The following is a 17,538-nucleotide window of genomic DNA, read 5'->3' on the forward strand; positions in this document are numbered from 1 at the left end:
TGTATGTCCGCTTTCAAAAATGAGCAGATCAGGGGCAGGGATGTGGACGTGGCATCGGTAAGGGGGCGGGACGGGGGCATGGAGGTAGGGCTGGGGGCATTCCCAAGTCCTCTGGCACAGTGGCCAAGCCAGCGTACGCAAGTTACGCAAGTTAGGGTTAGAAGAACCAGAGGCAGGCGTAACTCTATCAAATAAAGTAGGAGGGAGATTTAGGTAGGGCCGGGGGGTGGGTTAGATAGGGGAAGGGAGGGGAAGGTGGTGGGGGCAGAAGGAAAGTTCCCTCCGAGGCCGCTCCGATTTCGGAGCAGCCTCGGAGGGAATGGAGGAAGCCTGCGTGGCTCGGCGCGTGCAAGTTGCACAATTGTGTCATGCGCATGTTATAAAATCGGGCATAGATTTGTTCGTGCCGGGTTGCACGAACAAATCTACGCCCGCGTACAGGTTAGAAGATCTGCCCCTATGTGAACATCCTATGCAAATGATGTGCACAACTGTAACAGTCTTGCCATTTACAGGAGAGGTGAACTTACTGGCTCCGGCTTGTGCAGTGTCCAGCTGCTCAGCCAATACCCTCGAACAAATCCGGTCCCAGTCATTGGATGAGGTGCTCCTCCATGGGCGTGAGCACAATCAGACAAGGGGTTCCTCTGTCAGTCTTCCATATATACAGGTTGTGGTTACCACCTTGGTCTTCAACTGGGCCTTTATGTCCTGGTTTCTGTGGGCCACCTGCTCTCCACTGTGTCTCATGCCACTGTGCCTTGAGATAGCTTGGGCGATGGTGCACCAGATCTGGAGCTTTGATGCTCTCAAGGTCTTGGCCACATGGTTGCTGAAGAGCATGACATAACATTCCAGGACCCTAGCAATGATCATCACATTGTCCTCTGGACTGAACTTCAATGCCCTCAGATGAACACACCCTGCTGCCTGCCTGCCTGCCAGGGGATGCCACTTCTGCTTCCGGAGTGGTGTCCTCCCTTTCCTGACTCTCACTCTCCTCTCCCCTCCCTTCCTCCCCCTTCACTTACCCTACCAACTCCCTTCCCCTCGGCTCTCTCTGTCTATCCCAAGCCTGTTATCTTCATTCCACCAGACTTGCTTGCCTATCCCCCTTCCCCCATCTGCTTTCTCCTATCCCTTCTCCCCTCCCTATCTCTACTCTGCTTCCTCCTCCTCCTAGCACTCCTGCCCTCATCCTCCCTCCTCCTCCCCCTCCTCACGGCTTTCCTCTCTTCTCTCCCCTTGGCTATCATGCTCTAGCAACACCATCACATCTCACCACTCCTCCTTGCCTCACCACTCCTCTTCCATCTTACCACCATGCCTCATCACTCCTCCTCACCTCTCCCTCCTTTTCACCTCACCACACCTCCTCACCACTCATCCTCCACCTTACCACCACACCTCACCCAAACACAAACTGAAAAGACAAACAAAAATTTCCATCACAGATAAAGACAAGACACAAAGGTCAAGGTAAACAGATGGGAACAGGACAACTTTATGTATTTATTTAAAAGTATTTGTATACTGCTTTCACAATGTTTGTTGATCAAAATGGTTTACAGGATAAAACATTCACAAAATAATATAAAATATAAAAAACAGAAAAACGTAGAACAAGGTATAAACAATCTATGCAATCAGACTGGTAGATCATATGAACATCTTTGTGCCAGTTAGTTTGGGAAAAAATGGTTGAAACAAAGCACAGGAGGGGCTGCTATGTGATTAAAGTGCCGAGGGGTGTCTATTAAGGACAAGTTAAGATGCTGCACCATTATTAAATGTCGTTGAACAAAGAAAGGTTTTGAGGATTATAAAAAATTCTTTATGATTGGTGATCTACCTTAGGTCACACAGGAATAGAATTCCAGATTAGTGGGAAAGCTACCAAAAAGCACGTCTTCTGGTGATGTCAAATCTAGCACTGCATATACTAGGGATTTGCAATAAATTTTTATGCATTGAATGTAGATTTCTGTTGGGTTGATATATATTTAGTTGGGTACATAACCATGTGGACAAGTCAATGTATAACAGAATATGTATAATAGAGAGGATTTTATATAGAATTCTAAAATGGATTGGTAACTAGGGATGTGAATCGTTTTTTGACGATTTAAAATATCGTCCGATATATTTTAAATCGTCAAAAAATCGTTAGGGCCACGATACAATACCAATTCCCCCGATTTATCGTTAAAAAATCGTAAATCGGGGGAAGGGGGAGGGCAGGAAAACCGGCACACTAAAACCCCCTAAAACCCCCCCCCGACCCTTTAAATTAAATCCCCCACCCTCCCGAAACCCCCCCAATGCTTTAAATTACCTGGGGATCCGGCGGTGGTCCAGAACGGCGGCGGTCCGGAACGGCCCCCTCAATAGAATCGTGTTGTCTTCAGCCGGCGCCATTTTTCAAAATGGCCGCCACAAAATGGCGGCGGCCATAGACAAAAACGATTCGACGGAGGAGGTCGTTCCGGACCCCCGCTGGACTTTTGGCAAGTCTTGTGGGGGTCAGGAGGCCCCCCCAAGCTGGCCAAAAGTTTCCTGGGAGTCCAGCGGGGTTCCGGGAGCGATTTCTTGCCGCAAATCGTTTCCGTACGGAAAATGGCGCCGGCAGGAGATCGACTGCAGGAGGTCGTTCAGCGGGGGTTTCGGACCGCCGCTGAACGACCTCCTGCACTCGATCTCCTGCCGGCGCCATTTTCCGTACGAAAACGATTCGCGGCAAGAAATCGCTCCCGGAACCCCGCTGGACTCCCAGGAAACTTTTGGCCAGCTTGGGGGGGCCTCCTGACCCCCACAAGACTTGCCAAAAGTCCAGCGGGGGTCCGGAACGACCTCCTCCGTCGAATCGTTTTTGTCTATGGCCGCCGCCATTTTGCGGCGGCCATTTTGAAAAATGGCGCCGGCTGAAGACAACACAATTCTATTGAGGGGGCCGTTCCGGACCGCCGCCATTCTGGACCACCGCCGGATCCCCAGGTAATTTAAAGCATTGGGGGGGGGGGTTCGGGAGGGGGGGGGGATTTAATTTAAAGGGTCGGGGGTGGGTTTTAGGGGGGTTTAGTGTGCCGGCTCACGATTTTAACGATTTTTCACTATAGTTTACACACCCAAACGGCAACAATACGATTCCCTCCCCCTCCCAGCCGAAATCGATCGTTAAGACGATCGAGGACACGATTCACATCTCTATTGGTAACCAGTGTAAGGAATACAAGATAGGTGATATGTGATCCCTGTGAGAGATCCCTGTTAGGATACGGGCTGCGGAATTTTGAACTAATTGTAGGGGGCATATAGCATAATCGTGTAGTTCAATTAGTAACGTATTACAGTAATTGAGACTCACTCAGAAATCGCTATTCTCTAAATCCACTAAACTCCAACCAAGAACTCACCTACTTTCCTCTTCTCTCTAAATGCCTGACACTCTCAATGAGGCAGCTGCAAGAAGCTGGTATATATAAAGCAGATAAATAACGTGACATGGTCAAATCAACTTGCGCTGTGTAAAGTGACGCATGCCACAATGCGCACCTCGATAATTTCCCATGCAATGTGATACACAGGAAATTAGTCTAACCATGCCCGTTTATTTTTAGTGCTGACGCTATTTCTGCTTTATTTATAGCAATTTGATAAATGTAGGCCTATGTCTTTTATGACCACTAAAATAACTTCTAGAACCCTCTGACTTTAGAACAATTCTCCAATCACCGATTCTCATAAGGCTGGATTACTGCAACTCATTATACTCTAGTTTGCCATAAAATACAATATGGCTCCTTCAAATTATTCAATGCTTACTGATATTAATATATGTGACCATATTACCCCAGCAGAACAATCTCTTCACTGGCTCCCAATATACTGTTCGATAAAATACAACTGGCAATGATTATCTATAATTTTCTTCATAATGTTACCTCTCCCTGGATCAGTACTACACTTAAACTCTATACTCCTGCTCACATTCTCCATTCATCTAACCAACATTTTCTGGAAATTCCATCCTCTTGTGTTGCATGACAAATACATGAAAGTGTATTTTCCATCTCTGGTCCTGTTGTCTGGAACTCCCTTCCTTTATCACTTCACAGCAAAGACAATAGCAAGAGTTCAAGAAATCTTTAAAAACTTTTACAACAGTTGCAGAGAGCCCTCCTAGCCTCCACATCAAGTTTATGAACACACATCATAGAAAATTGAAATTTTGTAATTTGATTTTGTGTGTAATCTTATTATGCAGACTGAAAGTTAAATTGTGTTGTTTCGGTTTTATATTTTGAATTACCAATGATTTTATGTATGTTAATATGTTCCTCGCTCTGAATTTTGGATACAGAGTGGTGGTACAGTTTATAAAGGAAGTTTCATTTTATTTTTGTGATTTTATTTTATACTGATTACGTATTTGTTGTTGGTTATATGTATTGTTTTATGTCATTCTCATATACATTGCTTGGGGCAATTTTATTGTAAAATCTGGAAAGTGATTCATACATTTTATTAAATAAGTATTTTAAATAAATAAATACAGCTCCAAGGGTTATGCACGTAAAAGCATGTATGGTTTAAATAATTCAAATGAAAAACAAACAAACAAAATGTCTGTGCATACCTCTACATTGGCCAGTCACTAGGGCAAGTCCATTTCTTTATGCACACATATAGAATAGGTTTGGAATACCATCATTACAATTTGTGTTTTTGAAGAACCATAGTACACAGGTTAGTTATACTTTGGAGATCACATTGAACATACTTGGAAATTTAGATATGATGATCAGTTTTACTGAGTGTTGTACAAAACAATTTCCATGGCATTCAACAACAAACTTGGAAATATGAATCTCTCTAATAAAAATATTTAAATTATATCTGTTTCATCTAGAAATATAAATAATTGTGCATGTATGTATTGCAATTTTTTTCTGTCCTGAAAGCTTTTATTCTACTATGCATAAACTATAGCAGATCTTGGTGATGTTGGAGAGCATTTGTTTACCTTTCATTTCTTGTCCATTCTTGAACCATCGGATATCAGCTGCTGGTTTGCTTCCAGAAGTTGAGCACAGTAGTTTGATCATGTGTCCCTCCATGACAGGTGATGAAAATCCAGTTATCCGTGGCTTTTCTGGGACACCTAGAAACATAGATATTAAGATATTTCACAGAAAAGTCATCCATCTTAGACCACAAATTTTTGGCGTCTCATCTCAGAAATTTTTAAATGGTATAGCAGAAGAAGAGGTTTGTGTGGTTTGGCTTTTATAATTTATTTTATCTCTAAGGTGATGCACACTCACAACTATTTACTAAGGATGTCCATCACAGGTTGTGTTGCCCTGGATTCTTACAGAAATAACTCAGTTCTTCCATTAACATTCTCATTAAGCCTTATCCAGAGATGATAAAGCCTGTAAAGCCTGTTGCTATTAATTGTTTTACTGTTTATTTTATACTGTTACATGTAAAGCCTGTTGCTAAATTAATGTTTCACTGTAAACCGAGGTGATGTATTGCTATACGTACCGCGGTATAGAAGAACCTATAAATAAATAAAATAAATAAATGATTATTTCAACAGCAGCACTGTTCTACAAGGGCTTTTTTCTCCCCTATATTTTTTATTTATTTATTTATTTATTTATTTATGAACTTTTAATATACCGATATTCGTGGGACACATCATACCGGTTCACAATAAACTCATGGAGAAAAGGAAATAGAAATTACAAATAACCGGGAAAGGGGAAGGGGAGCAGAGGAGGAAAAGGGAGAGAGGGGGGGTAGGGAGAACGCTATGTTGCATAGGAGAGATTTATGTAGCAGAAAACGCTAAATCAGTCAACTGGCCAAGTCAGGCTTTGTGCAAGTTTCTTCTATGTAGGCGACACAAACCAGAATGCTATGTCAGAAATCAGCTGGAAAAGATTTTCTCTCACTTTGTGAGGTTGTGTCAGACAATATAAATAAGAATGGATTTGAGACCAATTATTCTTAATGATCACCTTACTCTTGTCCAATTTTCAGTCAGCGAGAAAATAGATTCTGCCCAAAAACTATACATTCTAGAAACAACCCCACCAGTGATGGGGGGGGGGGGAGGGTATTTTAAAGCACAGGAGTGGGGATGGTGGGAAGGGGTAGTGCAGGGGAGAATATCCTCCTTTGAAAGGAAAAGGTAAAGGGGACCCCTTATTACAAGAGAGCAGCAGGTAAAGCAATTTGTTCCTAGAGGCGGCATGAAGTGCTGCTCTGGTACAGCGCGCCAGTAATCAAGCAGCTGTAACAAACATTACTGACCCAGTAGCTCAGCAAAGCTATAGTCTCATTAGATGCAGCTGCGGTACTGCCAACCAATAAAATAAGACACAGACAGAATACATTAAGGATGCCCGATAAATGCAGAATTGACTTTTCTTGGTTACTCATAAGAAGCTTGGCTGTAGAAGTGCACACGCTCCTTTTCCATTTAAGATATGGATCCTCTTATATTCTAAAGAAATGTTCCCATCTGCATAGAATGCAACAAACCCCACTAAAAATAGGACCCATTATATTTAATGGCATATATGATATCCTATATGGGATATCATCAGATGACTTATATTTAACTATACTGTATGGGTGACTAAACAGCTGATAACAAACATGGGTATATGATAAAGAAAATGCATTCAAGTAGAGATGTCAATAGCATCACATAAACGCCTGTTAAACGAAATCCTAAACTTTACCACCAAGATTTGGTGAATTGTTTCAGGGGACATCTTATTAGACCAAATTAAGCCAAAACTTGTCAACATATCTAAGCAGCCTGTAAGGCAAAGTCTGCAGGCTTATCAACTGCTTTGTCAGATGTCAGACTTTCTGCACTGGTTGTAGCAGTATGGTACATTGTACAGCCACTTATCAGGCTGAATGGAGCAAGTCCTGCATGAGCCTTTGAAAAATAAGAAAGCATTAGGAATGAAAAAGTAGTTATCCTGAAATGCTAGGTTTTGAGCTTCTCTGCCATGTGCCCCTCCCCTATCACTAAGTCTATGAAGATTTTTGCATAAACATCACAGTGGGCCTGGAAGGAAAAAAAGGCTTTTTTCATATACTATGCACAAAACATGTTCTCTAGCTGGATTAACTTTATTATTACAGGTTTGAATTAGGTATATTAAATTCCTGTGTCTGGCTGCTCATGTCTAAAGTAAGTCAAGTTCAGGGACAAACAAGAAAATCAATCTGGGAATCTTATAAGCTGTTAGGTACACAGGTGCGCTTTCAATGAACTACAGCAATCTGAGTTAATTGGGTTGCTGAATCACATAAAGCTTGGAGCAGAAAACTTATTTCCTGGACATCGCTGTGAATTCAACGCTCTCTTGTCTCGATGGAACCTTGGGGATGGGGGGAGCAATTCTTCAGGAAATGACAGGATGACAAAAGAAGGAAAATCAACAAGAGAAACACATGAAGGAACAGAAAAACGCTGGGAGGAGCTGAGGTGAAAACCAGAGGTTCTGGTGTAAAACCCCCTTCACAACGTTCTATTTTATACCTTCTGCTTTTCAAGAGTACAAGGTCTATAGACACATATGCAACTGTGTTAACTCTTTCACGGTATGGTGTCCTCTACTCAAGAAGACAACATATGGCTTTGTGTTGTCCAGATTGCCAGCAGAGCATTATGGGCTCCTGATTAAATAAAAATCCAATAGTACCCAAGAGGCAAAAAACAGAAGTTTGTGTGTTTGGTTTTCCCAACCCTCCCACCTCTCTCCCACCCACCCCAAGCTCATCCTTTAATTTAAAGGCAGGCGATACTTTCACACAAAAAAAAAAAAAAAAAAAAAAGCAAATAAATAAATAAATAGAAATTTAAAAAAAAAAGAAGTTAAAAAATTAATCAGCCTTTTAACTTAAATTTAGAAATTCCCTACACCTTATCAAGAGTTTGATCATTCCCTTGTAGGTCACTACCAGATATACAGGGCCAGATTTTCTAACCTACGCGCAGGCATAGATTTCTGCACGCAACCCAGCGCGCACAAATCTACACCTGATTTTATAACATGCACGCGCAGCCGCGCGCATGTTATAAAATCCGGGGTTGGCACGCACATGGGGGTGCACACTTGTGCACCTTGAACGCGCCAAGCACTAGGGGGCCCCGATGGCTTTCCCCATTCCCTCCGAGGTTGCTCCAAAATTGGAGCGGCCTCGGAGGGAACTTTCTTTTTGCCCCCCCACACCTTCCCCTCCCTTCCCCTATCTAACCCGCCCCCCAGCCCTACCTAAATCCCCCCCTACCTTTATTATTTAAGTTGCGCCTGCCTCTGGGCAGGCACAGGTTGCGCAGCATGGCCGAGTGCCGGTGCGCGATTCCCTGGCCTAGCAGGCATTCGGAGGCCTCTGGATACACCCCACCCCCAACCCTTTTTTCAATCCCCGGGACATACTCGCGTCCCGGGGCTTGCATGCGTCGCCGAGCCTATGCAAAATAGGATTGGCGCGCGCAGGAGTGAGTTTTCGGGGTTACGCGTGTAACCCTTTGAAAATCCGCCCCATAGTGAATACACTAATACATTTAAAGGACCCTAACTGTACGCAGTCCTACTCCCATAGCAACCTATAACTTAAATAAGAACTGAACAAATTTAAGATGAAGGCAGCAGTCCAACAGCAAGAGGGAGGCCTCCCAGTCTTCTGCATCAAGTGTCACATATATGATTTTTTTACCCACTAGTGAGAAATTGTATGTGTGCATCCGATGCAAAGAGCTCCTATCTCTCAGAGAATGAGTCCGATCTCTGGAAGCTAGGGTGGTAAACCTGGAGGAAATAAGGCAGACAGAGAGGTATATAGATGAGATCTTCAGGGGCATCGTAGCCAAGTCCCAACTCCAGTCTGGCAGCCCTGATGCTGCCTTGGAGAAGGAAGGTTTCATGATTGGAGAGCATCAACCTGGTGCAGTAGGAATGATCCTGTAGCAAGGACCTTCTCTCCAGGTGGTGTATTGTCCTCTCGTGCTGAGGATGTATTTCCCTGGGCAACTGCCAAGGAGAGAAGGGTTAGGTCATAGTTGGTGATCGATTATTAGGAAAGTAGACAGCTGGGTGGTTGGTGAGTGAGAGGATCACCTGGTAACATGCCTACCTGGTGCGATGGTGGAGGACCTCACGCATCATGTAGATAGGATTTTAGACAGTGCTGGGGAGGAGCCGGCTGTTGTAGTACATGTGGGTACTAACGATATAGGAAAATGTAGGAGGGAGGTTCTGGAAGCCAAATTTAGGCTCAGGTAGAAAGCTGAAATCCAGGACCTCTAGGGTAGCGTTCTCTGAAATTTTCCATGTTCCACACGCAGGTCCCCAGAGGCAGGCAGAGCTGCGGAGTCTCAATGCATGGATGAGACGTTGGTGCAAGGAAGAGGGATTTTGTTTTGTAAGGAACTGGTGAACCTTTTGCGGCAAGGGGACTCTTATGATGGGATGGACTCCACCTTAACCAGGGTGGAACTGGATTGCTGGTGCTAACCTTTAAAAAGAAGATAAAGCAGTTTTTAAACTAAATCAAAGGGGAAAGCAGCGCATGGTTCAGAGGGAGATATCTTCGAAGGATACTAATGAAGCATTAGAGTTAGAGCATCCCAACAGAGAGGTTCCAATAATAAGAAAAGTAGTCCAAGTGCCTATAATTGAAATCTCACCTGAGCTAAAAGATTCCAATGTATCTCTGTCAACTGAAAAGCAGAATGTAAATACAAACAAAAAACACACTTTGAAATGTTTGTATGCTAATGCCAGAAGTCTAAGAAGTAAGATGGGAGAATTAGAGTGTATAGTAGTAAATGATGACATAGACTTAACTGGCATCTCGGAGACATGGTGGAAAGAGGAAAACCAACAGAAAAGTGCTATTCCGGAGTACAAATTATATTGCAATTACAGATAGGAACATCTTGGTGGTGGAGTGGTGCTTTATGTCCAGGATGGTGAGACCGCCCCTTGAATACTGTCTACAATTCTGGTCGCCGCATCTCAGAAAAGATATTGTTGCAATGGAGAAGGTACAGAGAAGGGTAACCAAAATGATAAAAGGGATGTAACAGCGGCTGAAGAGGTTAGGGCTGTTCAGCTTGGAGAAGAGGCGGCTGAGGGGGGATATGATAGAGGTCTTTAAGATCATGAAAGGTCTTGAATGAGTAGATGTGACTCAGTTATTTACACTTTCAAATAATAGAAGGACTAGGGGGCATTTCATGAAGTTATAAAGTAGCACATTTAAGACTAATCGTAGAAAATTCTTTTTCAATCAATGCACAATAAAGCTCTGGAATTTGTTGCCAGAAGATGTGGTTAGTGCAGTTAGTGTAGCTGGGTTCAAAAAAAGTTTGTATAAGTTCTTGGAGGAGAGTCCATTAACGGCTATTAATTGTATCAGTAGCATGGAATCTTCTTAGTGTTTGGGTAATTGCCAGGTTCTTATGGCCTGGTTTGGCCTCTGTTGGAATCAGGATGCTGGGCTTGATGGACCCTTAGTCTGACTCAGCATGACAATTTCTTATGTTCTTATGGCATAGAGTCTAACAGGATAAAGATCCTGCATGAGACTAAATGCACAACTGAAACTTTATGGGTAGAAATCCCTTGCATGTTGGGGAAAAGTATAGTGATAGGAGTATACTACCATCCACCTTGCCAAGATGGTGAGACAGACAGTGAAATGCTAAGAGAAATTAGGGAAGCTAACCACATTGGTAGTGCAGTAATAATGGGAGATTTCAATTACCAATGTAAACGTATTAATTTGTCCAATGATCAACGACTAAAAGTAGCATCTAAACGCTGAAGAAAAATGGTGGCAGAGTCTGAAAAACTAAGATGGACCTCCCAATTGAACTGAAATATTGATGAATATCCAGAGATTTCCTACAATGAATATCCAGACATTTTTTGCAAAGTACTCAGTGAGTCAAGCCGAAGAGTCCCTGAGGCAGCGGCTCGCGAAACTTGTTCACGCCAGACTCAGACTCTGGTCTGCTCAAGTAAAGGGAAGTACTGTTCTCAGTAATTTTATAAAAGGTTCAATAAAAATGAAAAAAAGCAAAATGAAGAAGGGTTAGTGGACCGATGATTTAAAAAAGACCTGTAGTGGTGAAAACCCAAGTTAATACTTGCTAACCGTGGGTGGTATGAAGGTCCAAAAATTATATAAAAAATTATGAAAGCTATAAGACTGTTAATATAAGTATTAGCAATGATAAAAATAATAAGACTTTGATACAATGTGTTAGGTGCATGCAGCTTTCAATTACCCCAATATTGACTGGGAAAGTAAAAGATCAGGGCATGCTAGAGAGATAAAGTTCCTGGATGGAATAAATGACTGTTTATGGAGCAATAAGTTCAGGAAGTGACAAGAGCGGGATCAATTTTAGACCTAATTCTCAATGGAGCGCAGGATTTAGTGAGAGAGGTAATGGTGGTGGGGCTGCTTGGCAACAGTGATCATAATATCACGAAATCTGAATTAATGACTAGATGGGAGACAAGTAAGTAAATCCACAGTGGTAGCACTAAACTTTCAAAAGGGAAACTTTGTTAAAATGAGAAAAATAGTTAAAAAAAAAATTTGAAAGGTGCTGCTACAAAGGTAAAAAGTGTACAACAAGCATGAACATTGTTAAAAAAAATACCATCCTAGAAGCATAGTCCAGATGTATTCCACACATTAAAAAAGGTGGAAAGAAGGCAAAACAATTACCGGCATGGTTAAAAGGGGAGGTGAAAGAAGCTATTTTAGCCAAAAGATCTTCATTCAAAAATTAGAAGATGGATCCAACAGAAGAAAATAGGATAAAGCATAAGCATTGGCAAGTTAAATGTAAGACATTGATAAGATAGGCTAAGAGAATTTGAAAAGAAATTGGTCATAGAGGCAAAACCTCACAATAAAAACTTTAAAAAATATATCCAAAGCAGAAAGCCTATGAGGGAGTCAGTTGGACCATTAGATAATCGAGGGGTTAAAGGAGCACTTAGAGAAGATAAGGTCATCGCGGAAATATTAAATAATTTCTTTGCTTCAGTGTTTACTGAAGAGGATGTTGGGGAGGTACCCATTCCGGAGATGGTTTTCAAGGATGATGATTCAGGTGAATTGAACCAAATCATGGTGAACCTGGAAGATGTGGTAGGCCAGGTTGGCAAACTAAAGAGTGGAAAATTTCCTGGACCGGATGGTATACACCCCAGGGTTCTGAAAGAACTAAAAAAATGAAATTTCAGACCTATTTCAGTTAATTTGTAACCCCAATATTTAAAAAAGGGCTCCAGGGGTGATCCGGGAAACTACAGACCGGTGAGCCTGACTTCAGTGCTGGGAAAAATCGTGGAAACTGTTATAAAGAATAAAATCACAAAACATTTAGATAGACCTGGTTTAATGGGACACAGCCAGCATGGATTTACCTGAGGGAAGTCTTCCCTCACAAATCTCCTTTTTTTGAAGGGGTTAATAAACATATGGACAAAGGTGAATTGGTAGATGTAGTGTATTTGGATTTTCAATAGGCATTCGACAAAGTCCCTCATAAGAGGCTTCTAAGAAAACTAAAAAGTCATGGGATAGGAGGTGATGTCCTTTTGTGGATTGCAAGTGGTTAAAAGACAGGATACAGACAGTAGGATTAAATGGTCAGTTTTCACACTGGAAAAAGGTAAACTGTGCAGTGCCTCAGGGACCTGTACTTCAAAATAATCTGGAGAAGGGTACGACGAGTGAGGAGATCAAATTTACGGATGACATTAAATTTTGCTGAATAGTTAAATCTCAAGCGGATTGTGATAAATTGCAGGAGGACCTGTTAAAGACTGGAAGATTGTGCTTCCAAATGGCAGATGAAATTTAACATGGACAAGTACAAAGTGATGCATATAAGGAAAAATAACCCTTGCTGTAGTTACACAATGTTCACCACCCAGGAAAGAGTTCTAGGCATCCTAGTGAATAATACATTGAAATTGTCATCTCAGTGTGCTGTGGCGATCAAAAAAGAGAATGGCAAATAAAACAATGGATGTTATAATGCCTCTGTATCACTCCATGGTGAGACCGGGTCTTGAATACTGTGTGCAATTCTGGTTGCCGCATCTCAAAAAACTATATAGTTGCACTGGAGAAAGTGCAGAGAAGGGCGACCAAAATGATATGGGGCATGGAACAGCTGCCCTATGAGGTAAGGCTAAGGAAGTTAGGGCTGTTCAGTTTGGAGAAGAGACGACTGAGGTGGGATATGATAGAGGTCTACAAAATCATGAAAGGACTTGAAAAAGTTAATGCAAATTGGTTATTTACTCTCTCAGATAATAGGACTAGGGAGTACTCCACAAAGTTAGAAAGTAGATCATTTAAAACAAATCAAAGAAAATTCTTTTTCATTCCGTGCATAGTTAAACTCTGAAATTCATTGCCAGATGATGTGGTTACAGCAGTTAGAGTAACTGGGTTTAAAAAAGGTTTGAATAAGTTGCTAGATGAAAAATCCATAAACTGCTATTAATTCATAAGCAATAGTAGCTTGAGATTTATTTAATATTTGGGTACTTGCCAGGTACTTGTGACTTGAATTGACCACTGCTGGAAATAGGATACTGTGCTTGATGGAACTTTGGTCTTACCCAGTATGGCAATTCTTATGTTCTTATGATGCAACCTAAGTGATTTTCTAGCTTAGTGGTGCTTCTTACTCTAATTTAAAGGAAAACACAGTTCTGTATAGTCCACTGTTAAAGGTAGAGGGTTGGGTATATTGTAATTCATTTCATCCCAAACAGACCCTGGTAACTAAACCAGGGCTCTTCACTCTTGAAGGTGATATCAAACTTTCTTCTAGCTTAGAATTATTCACTCATGGAGTAATAGTGACATCAGCAGAAGGGGAAAGCCATTCAATAGGTTGTTAAAGAGGGAAAGTTTAAACTCTGGACCTTCACCCTGGCTTGTGGTTTGAAGTTGCATTCACATATGAAGGACATAAGCATTGAGCAGCTGGTCAGAATCAAAGAAATTCACAAAGCTCAGCTAGAATAGTGTATGTTACACATAATAGGAAGGGAAACAACAATTTTGTGCATTTATCTCATCCAGGAAATACAAATTTCTCCTCCCCATACCTATGTACTTGCCAGTAAACAATATTACATTCACCCTGGAGTCAAATGCCATATCTATTTTTTCAACTATTTTGGTATTCTAATCCATCTATACTTACCCAGAACTGTAAGGAAAGCCTTGGAAGTTTTGACAGGCATAGTAAATAAAGAACAGGTGTACTGCCCTTCATCTGACAGCGACACATCACTAATGCTGATGCTCAGCTCATGCCAAGAAGCCCGAAACAGCTCAATCCTGTTGTCCCTCAAGGCTGAAAAAGAAATAACAATGTTAAAGATATCTAACACAACATTAAATTATTCAATCAGCATAATTGTAAGATCCTTCTCTCTTATATATATATATATATATATACACACACACACATATATACACACATACAAATATATGTATTATTGCATTATCGTCTGAAATTGGTATTAAGAAACATGAAATCATGTTTACTAAACAAATCATATCTTTGTGAGTGTCATCTTTTTACTCTTAGAGAGGAAAGAGACTTGAAGATTTTGCCAAAGAGGTGAAAAATGTTTCAGCAAGTAAAAGCAAAAAGGCGAATTTTAAAAGCCCTACGCACGCCAAAACTGGGAGATACATGCACAAGTTGGGCCAGTGCACACCGAGTGGATTTTAAAAGCTGCTCGTGTACTCGTGTATATCCCGCTACGTGCACACGTCAAAAATTTTGAAAAAGGGACTGGGCGTGGCCATGTCAGAGGAAGGTCAAGAAATGCGCGCACAAATACTTACACACACCAGCGTGCACCACTGTCCCCTGCCGCATAACTTTACTACTGCTATGGATGGCATGTAAGTAATAAAATAAAAAAAATTCTAGACTAGTCAGCAGGGTTTTAAGGGTTGGTGCTAACAGGGGGAAAGGGAGGTTATTAAACTAGGGTGGTTTACAATTCATATCCCTTGCCTGGGTGAATTGGGAATGAACTGGTGAAACTGGCAATGGCGTGGATGCACGCCCCTTTTAAAATCTCCCCACTTACATGGTGGAAGTGGGATTTGCATGCCTACTTAAAACTGCATGCACATGTGCGCATGCTCAGCATGTTTTATAACATGCATGCATGTATGTGCATCTGTTATAAAATGGCTGCATCCCTGGGCGCGAGCCAGAAAACGTGCACCCATACATGCCCGTACACCTGTTTAAAAGTTACCAACAGAATATAAAAAAGGTTATTTTCAGTAGATATTTCATTATATGTCCTACAGCAAAACTCTTAAATAGTGCAAAAAAAAAAAATAATACAACCATGGATAAGGTACACTACTGTACCGTATCCATGGGTCTTTAAAAGTACACTACTGTACACCATGGGTCTTCAAAAAAAAAAAAAAAGGGGGGTGCCCAGTAGCTCTAAAGAACCCCAAATGATATAACAAAATACCTTAACACCAGACAATTTATAAAAGATCTAGACAACTAGGATTGGTTCACAGGACTGGGCAAAGAAATGCACACAAGGGCTGGTATTTTGTGTGGACAATGAACTCTGTACGAAATTTATGATCAATAGTTTTCACCAATGTGCAATAAGGAGGTAGATTTTCAAACCCCCGGCACGTGTAAATCCCAGGGTTTACGCGTGTGGCCGAGTCTTATGTGCGCCAGGCCAATTTTCAAATGGCCCAGCTACGAGTGTAAGTCCCAGGGCTTGAAAGGGGGCAGGGTCTGGGGGGCTGGGAGGGAACTGGGGAAGGCCCCGATGTGTCGCCGCGCATATTTGCTTAACTATATCCCCCTTCCACGCCGACCCGGTATTTTATAACATGTGTGCGTGCCAGTGCACGCATGTTATAAAATCGCATGTCCATGTGCGCACGCCGGGTAGCACGTGCACATGGACGCGCACGCGTAATTTTTGAAAATCTACCCTTAAATGTCTTGCTCAAAGTGTCACACATTTCTTTTTTGCACACTTTGGAAAATAAAGATGCTAAGCAAAAATCTTGTGGAGAAACCATTGCCAGTGCTAACTGGTTCACAAACAGAGCAGAAGCTTTTGCACCGTCTTTAAATCTGGACCATTCTAAGTGCTCTTTCATATATTAACAACAAATTAAATAAATTATACTAATTGAACCAGTTACTTAAAAATTAATAATGAAAACTAACAAAGGTAAGAATGTAATTAATCAGTTATCATACTGCAGCACTGTGTTATGGCCCCCAGAAAATTCAGAAATAATATGTAAGGTAATCCTACTGGTAATCCTACTATCAATGCACCCCCATTCACTGAACCACCGTAAGAATGGTCACAGACCCTCTTGGAAAACCTCACATCCCCAGCATGTTACACTCTAGATAAAAAAATACATTAACCTCTTACTTAAAAAACAAGTAAAGTGAGGAGGTTACTTCTGGAGGATCTCAAATGCTCTTTTACTAACAGGGAGAGAAAACAGAACTATATATACTATATCTTATATATGTTTGCATTAAATAGTAGAGATGTGAATTCGAATCGGTTCTGATTCACATCGTGTTTTTTTTTTTCATCCGGCCCGATCGCGGATTTGTTTATCGGCTGTGACCGAGCCGATAAACAAAAAACCCACCCTGACCCTTTAAAACTAATCCCTTAGCTTCCCCCACCCTCCCGACCCCCCAAAAAACTTTTTACAGGTACCTGGTGGTCCAGTGGGGGTCCCGGGAGTGATCTCCTGCTCTCGGGCCGTCGGCTGCCACTAATAAAAATGGCGCCAATGGCCTTTGCCCTTACCATGTGACAGGGTATCCGTGCCATTGGCCAGCCCCTGTCACATGGCAGGAGCACTTGATGGCCTGCATCATTTTTAAAGATGGCGCCGGCCATCCAGTGCTCCCTCCATGTGACAGGGGCCGGCCAATGGCACGGATACCCTGTCACATGGTAAGGGCCATCGGCGCCATTTTGATTAGTGGCAGCCGATGGACCGGGAGCGAGAGATCGCTCCCGGGACCCCCACTGGACCACCAGGTACCTGTAAAAATGTTTTTTGGGGGATCGAGAGGGTGGGGGAAGCTAAGGGATTAGTTTTAAAGGGGTCGGGGTGGGTTTAGGGGTTATTTTTGTGTGCCGTTTTTCCCACCCTCCCCCAAAATGATAAGAGAATCCCCACAAACAATTTTGTGGGGTTTTCCTATCATTTTGGTGGAGCCCTCGATTTCTGACGATTTTGAAAATATCATATGATATTTTCAATCGTCCGAAGCCCGATTCACATCTCTGTTAAATAGTTAATTTTTCTATTGTATGCACATTCCATAGGAGATTCAATCAGTGCAATAAAAGAGGTTTACCCTGATGCATAATTTTTAAGATCTTCCCCAATCCACCCACT

General features: G+C 42.0%; 1 protein-coding gene across 1 annotated transcript in view; it reads right to left on the minus strand.

Annotated features, from left to right (window-relative positions):
• Window positions 1-17,538, minus strand: part of CADM2 (cell adhesion molecule 2) — a 1,264,184-nt gene that overhangs the window by 308,918 nt on the left and 937,728 nt on the right. Inside the window, exons 4-5 of the mRNA XM_029578402.1 lie at window positions 14,291-14,443; window positions 5,024-5,161 (exon numbers count right to left, since the gene is read on the minus strand). Coding sequence (XP_029434262.1) covers window positions 5,024-5,161; window positions 14,291-14,443 — 291 coding nt within the window. The remainder of the gene's footprint in view (window positions 1-5,023; window positions 5,162-14,290; window positions 14,444-17,538) is intronic.

The sequence above is a fragment of the Rhinatrema bivittatum genome, chromosome 15 (genome assembly GCF_901001135.1).
Source record: "Rhinatrema bivittatum chromosome 15, aRhiBiv1.1, whole genome shotgun sequence".
NCBI lineage: Eukaryota > Metazoa > Chordata > Amphibia > Gymnophiona > Rhinatrematidae > Rhinatrema > Rhinatrema bivittatum.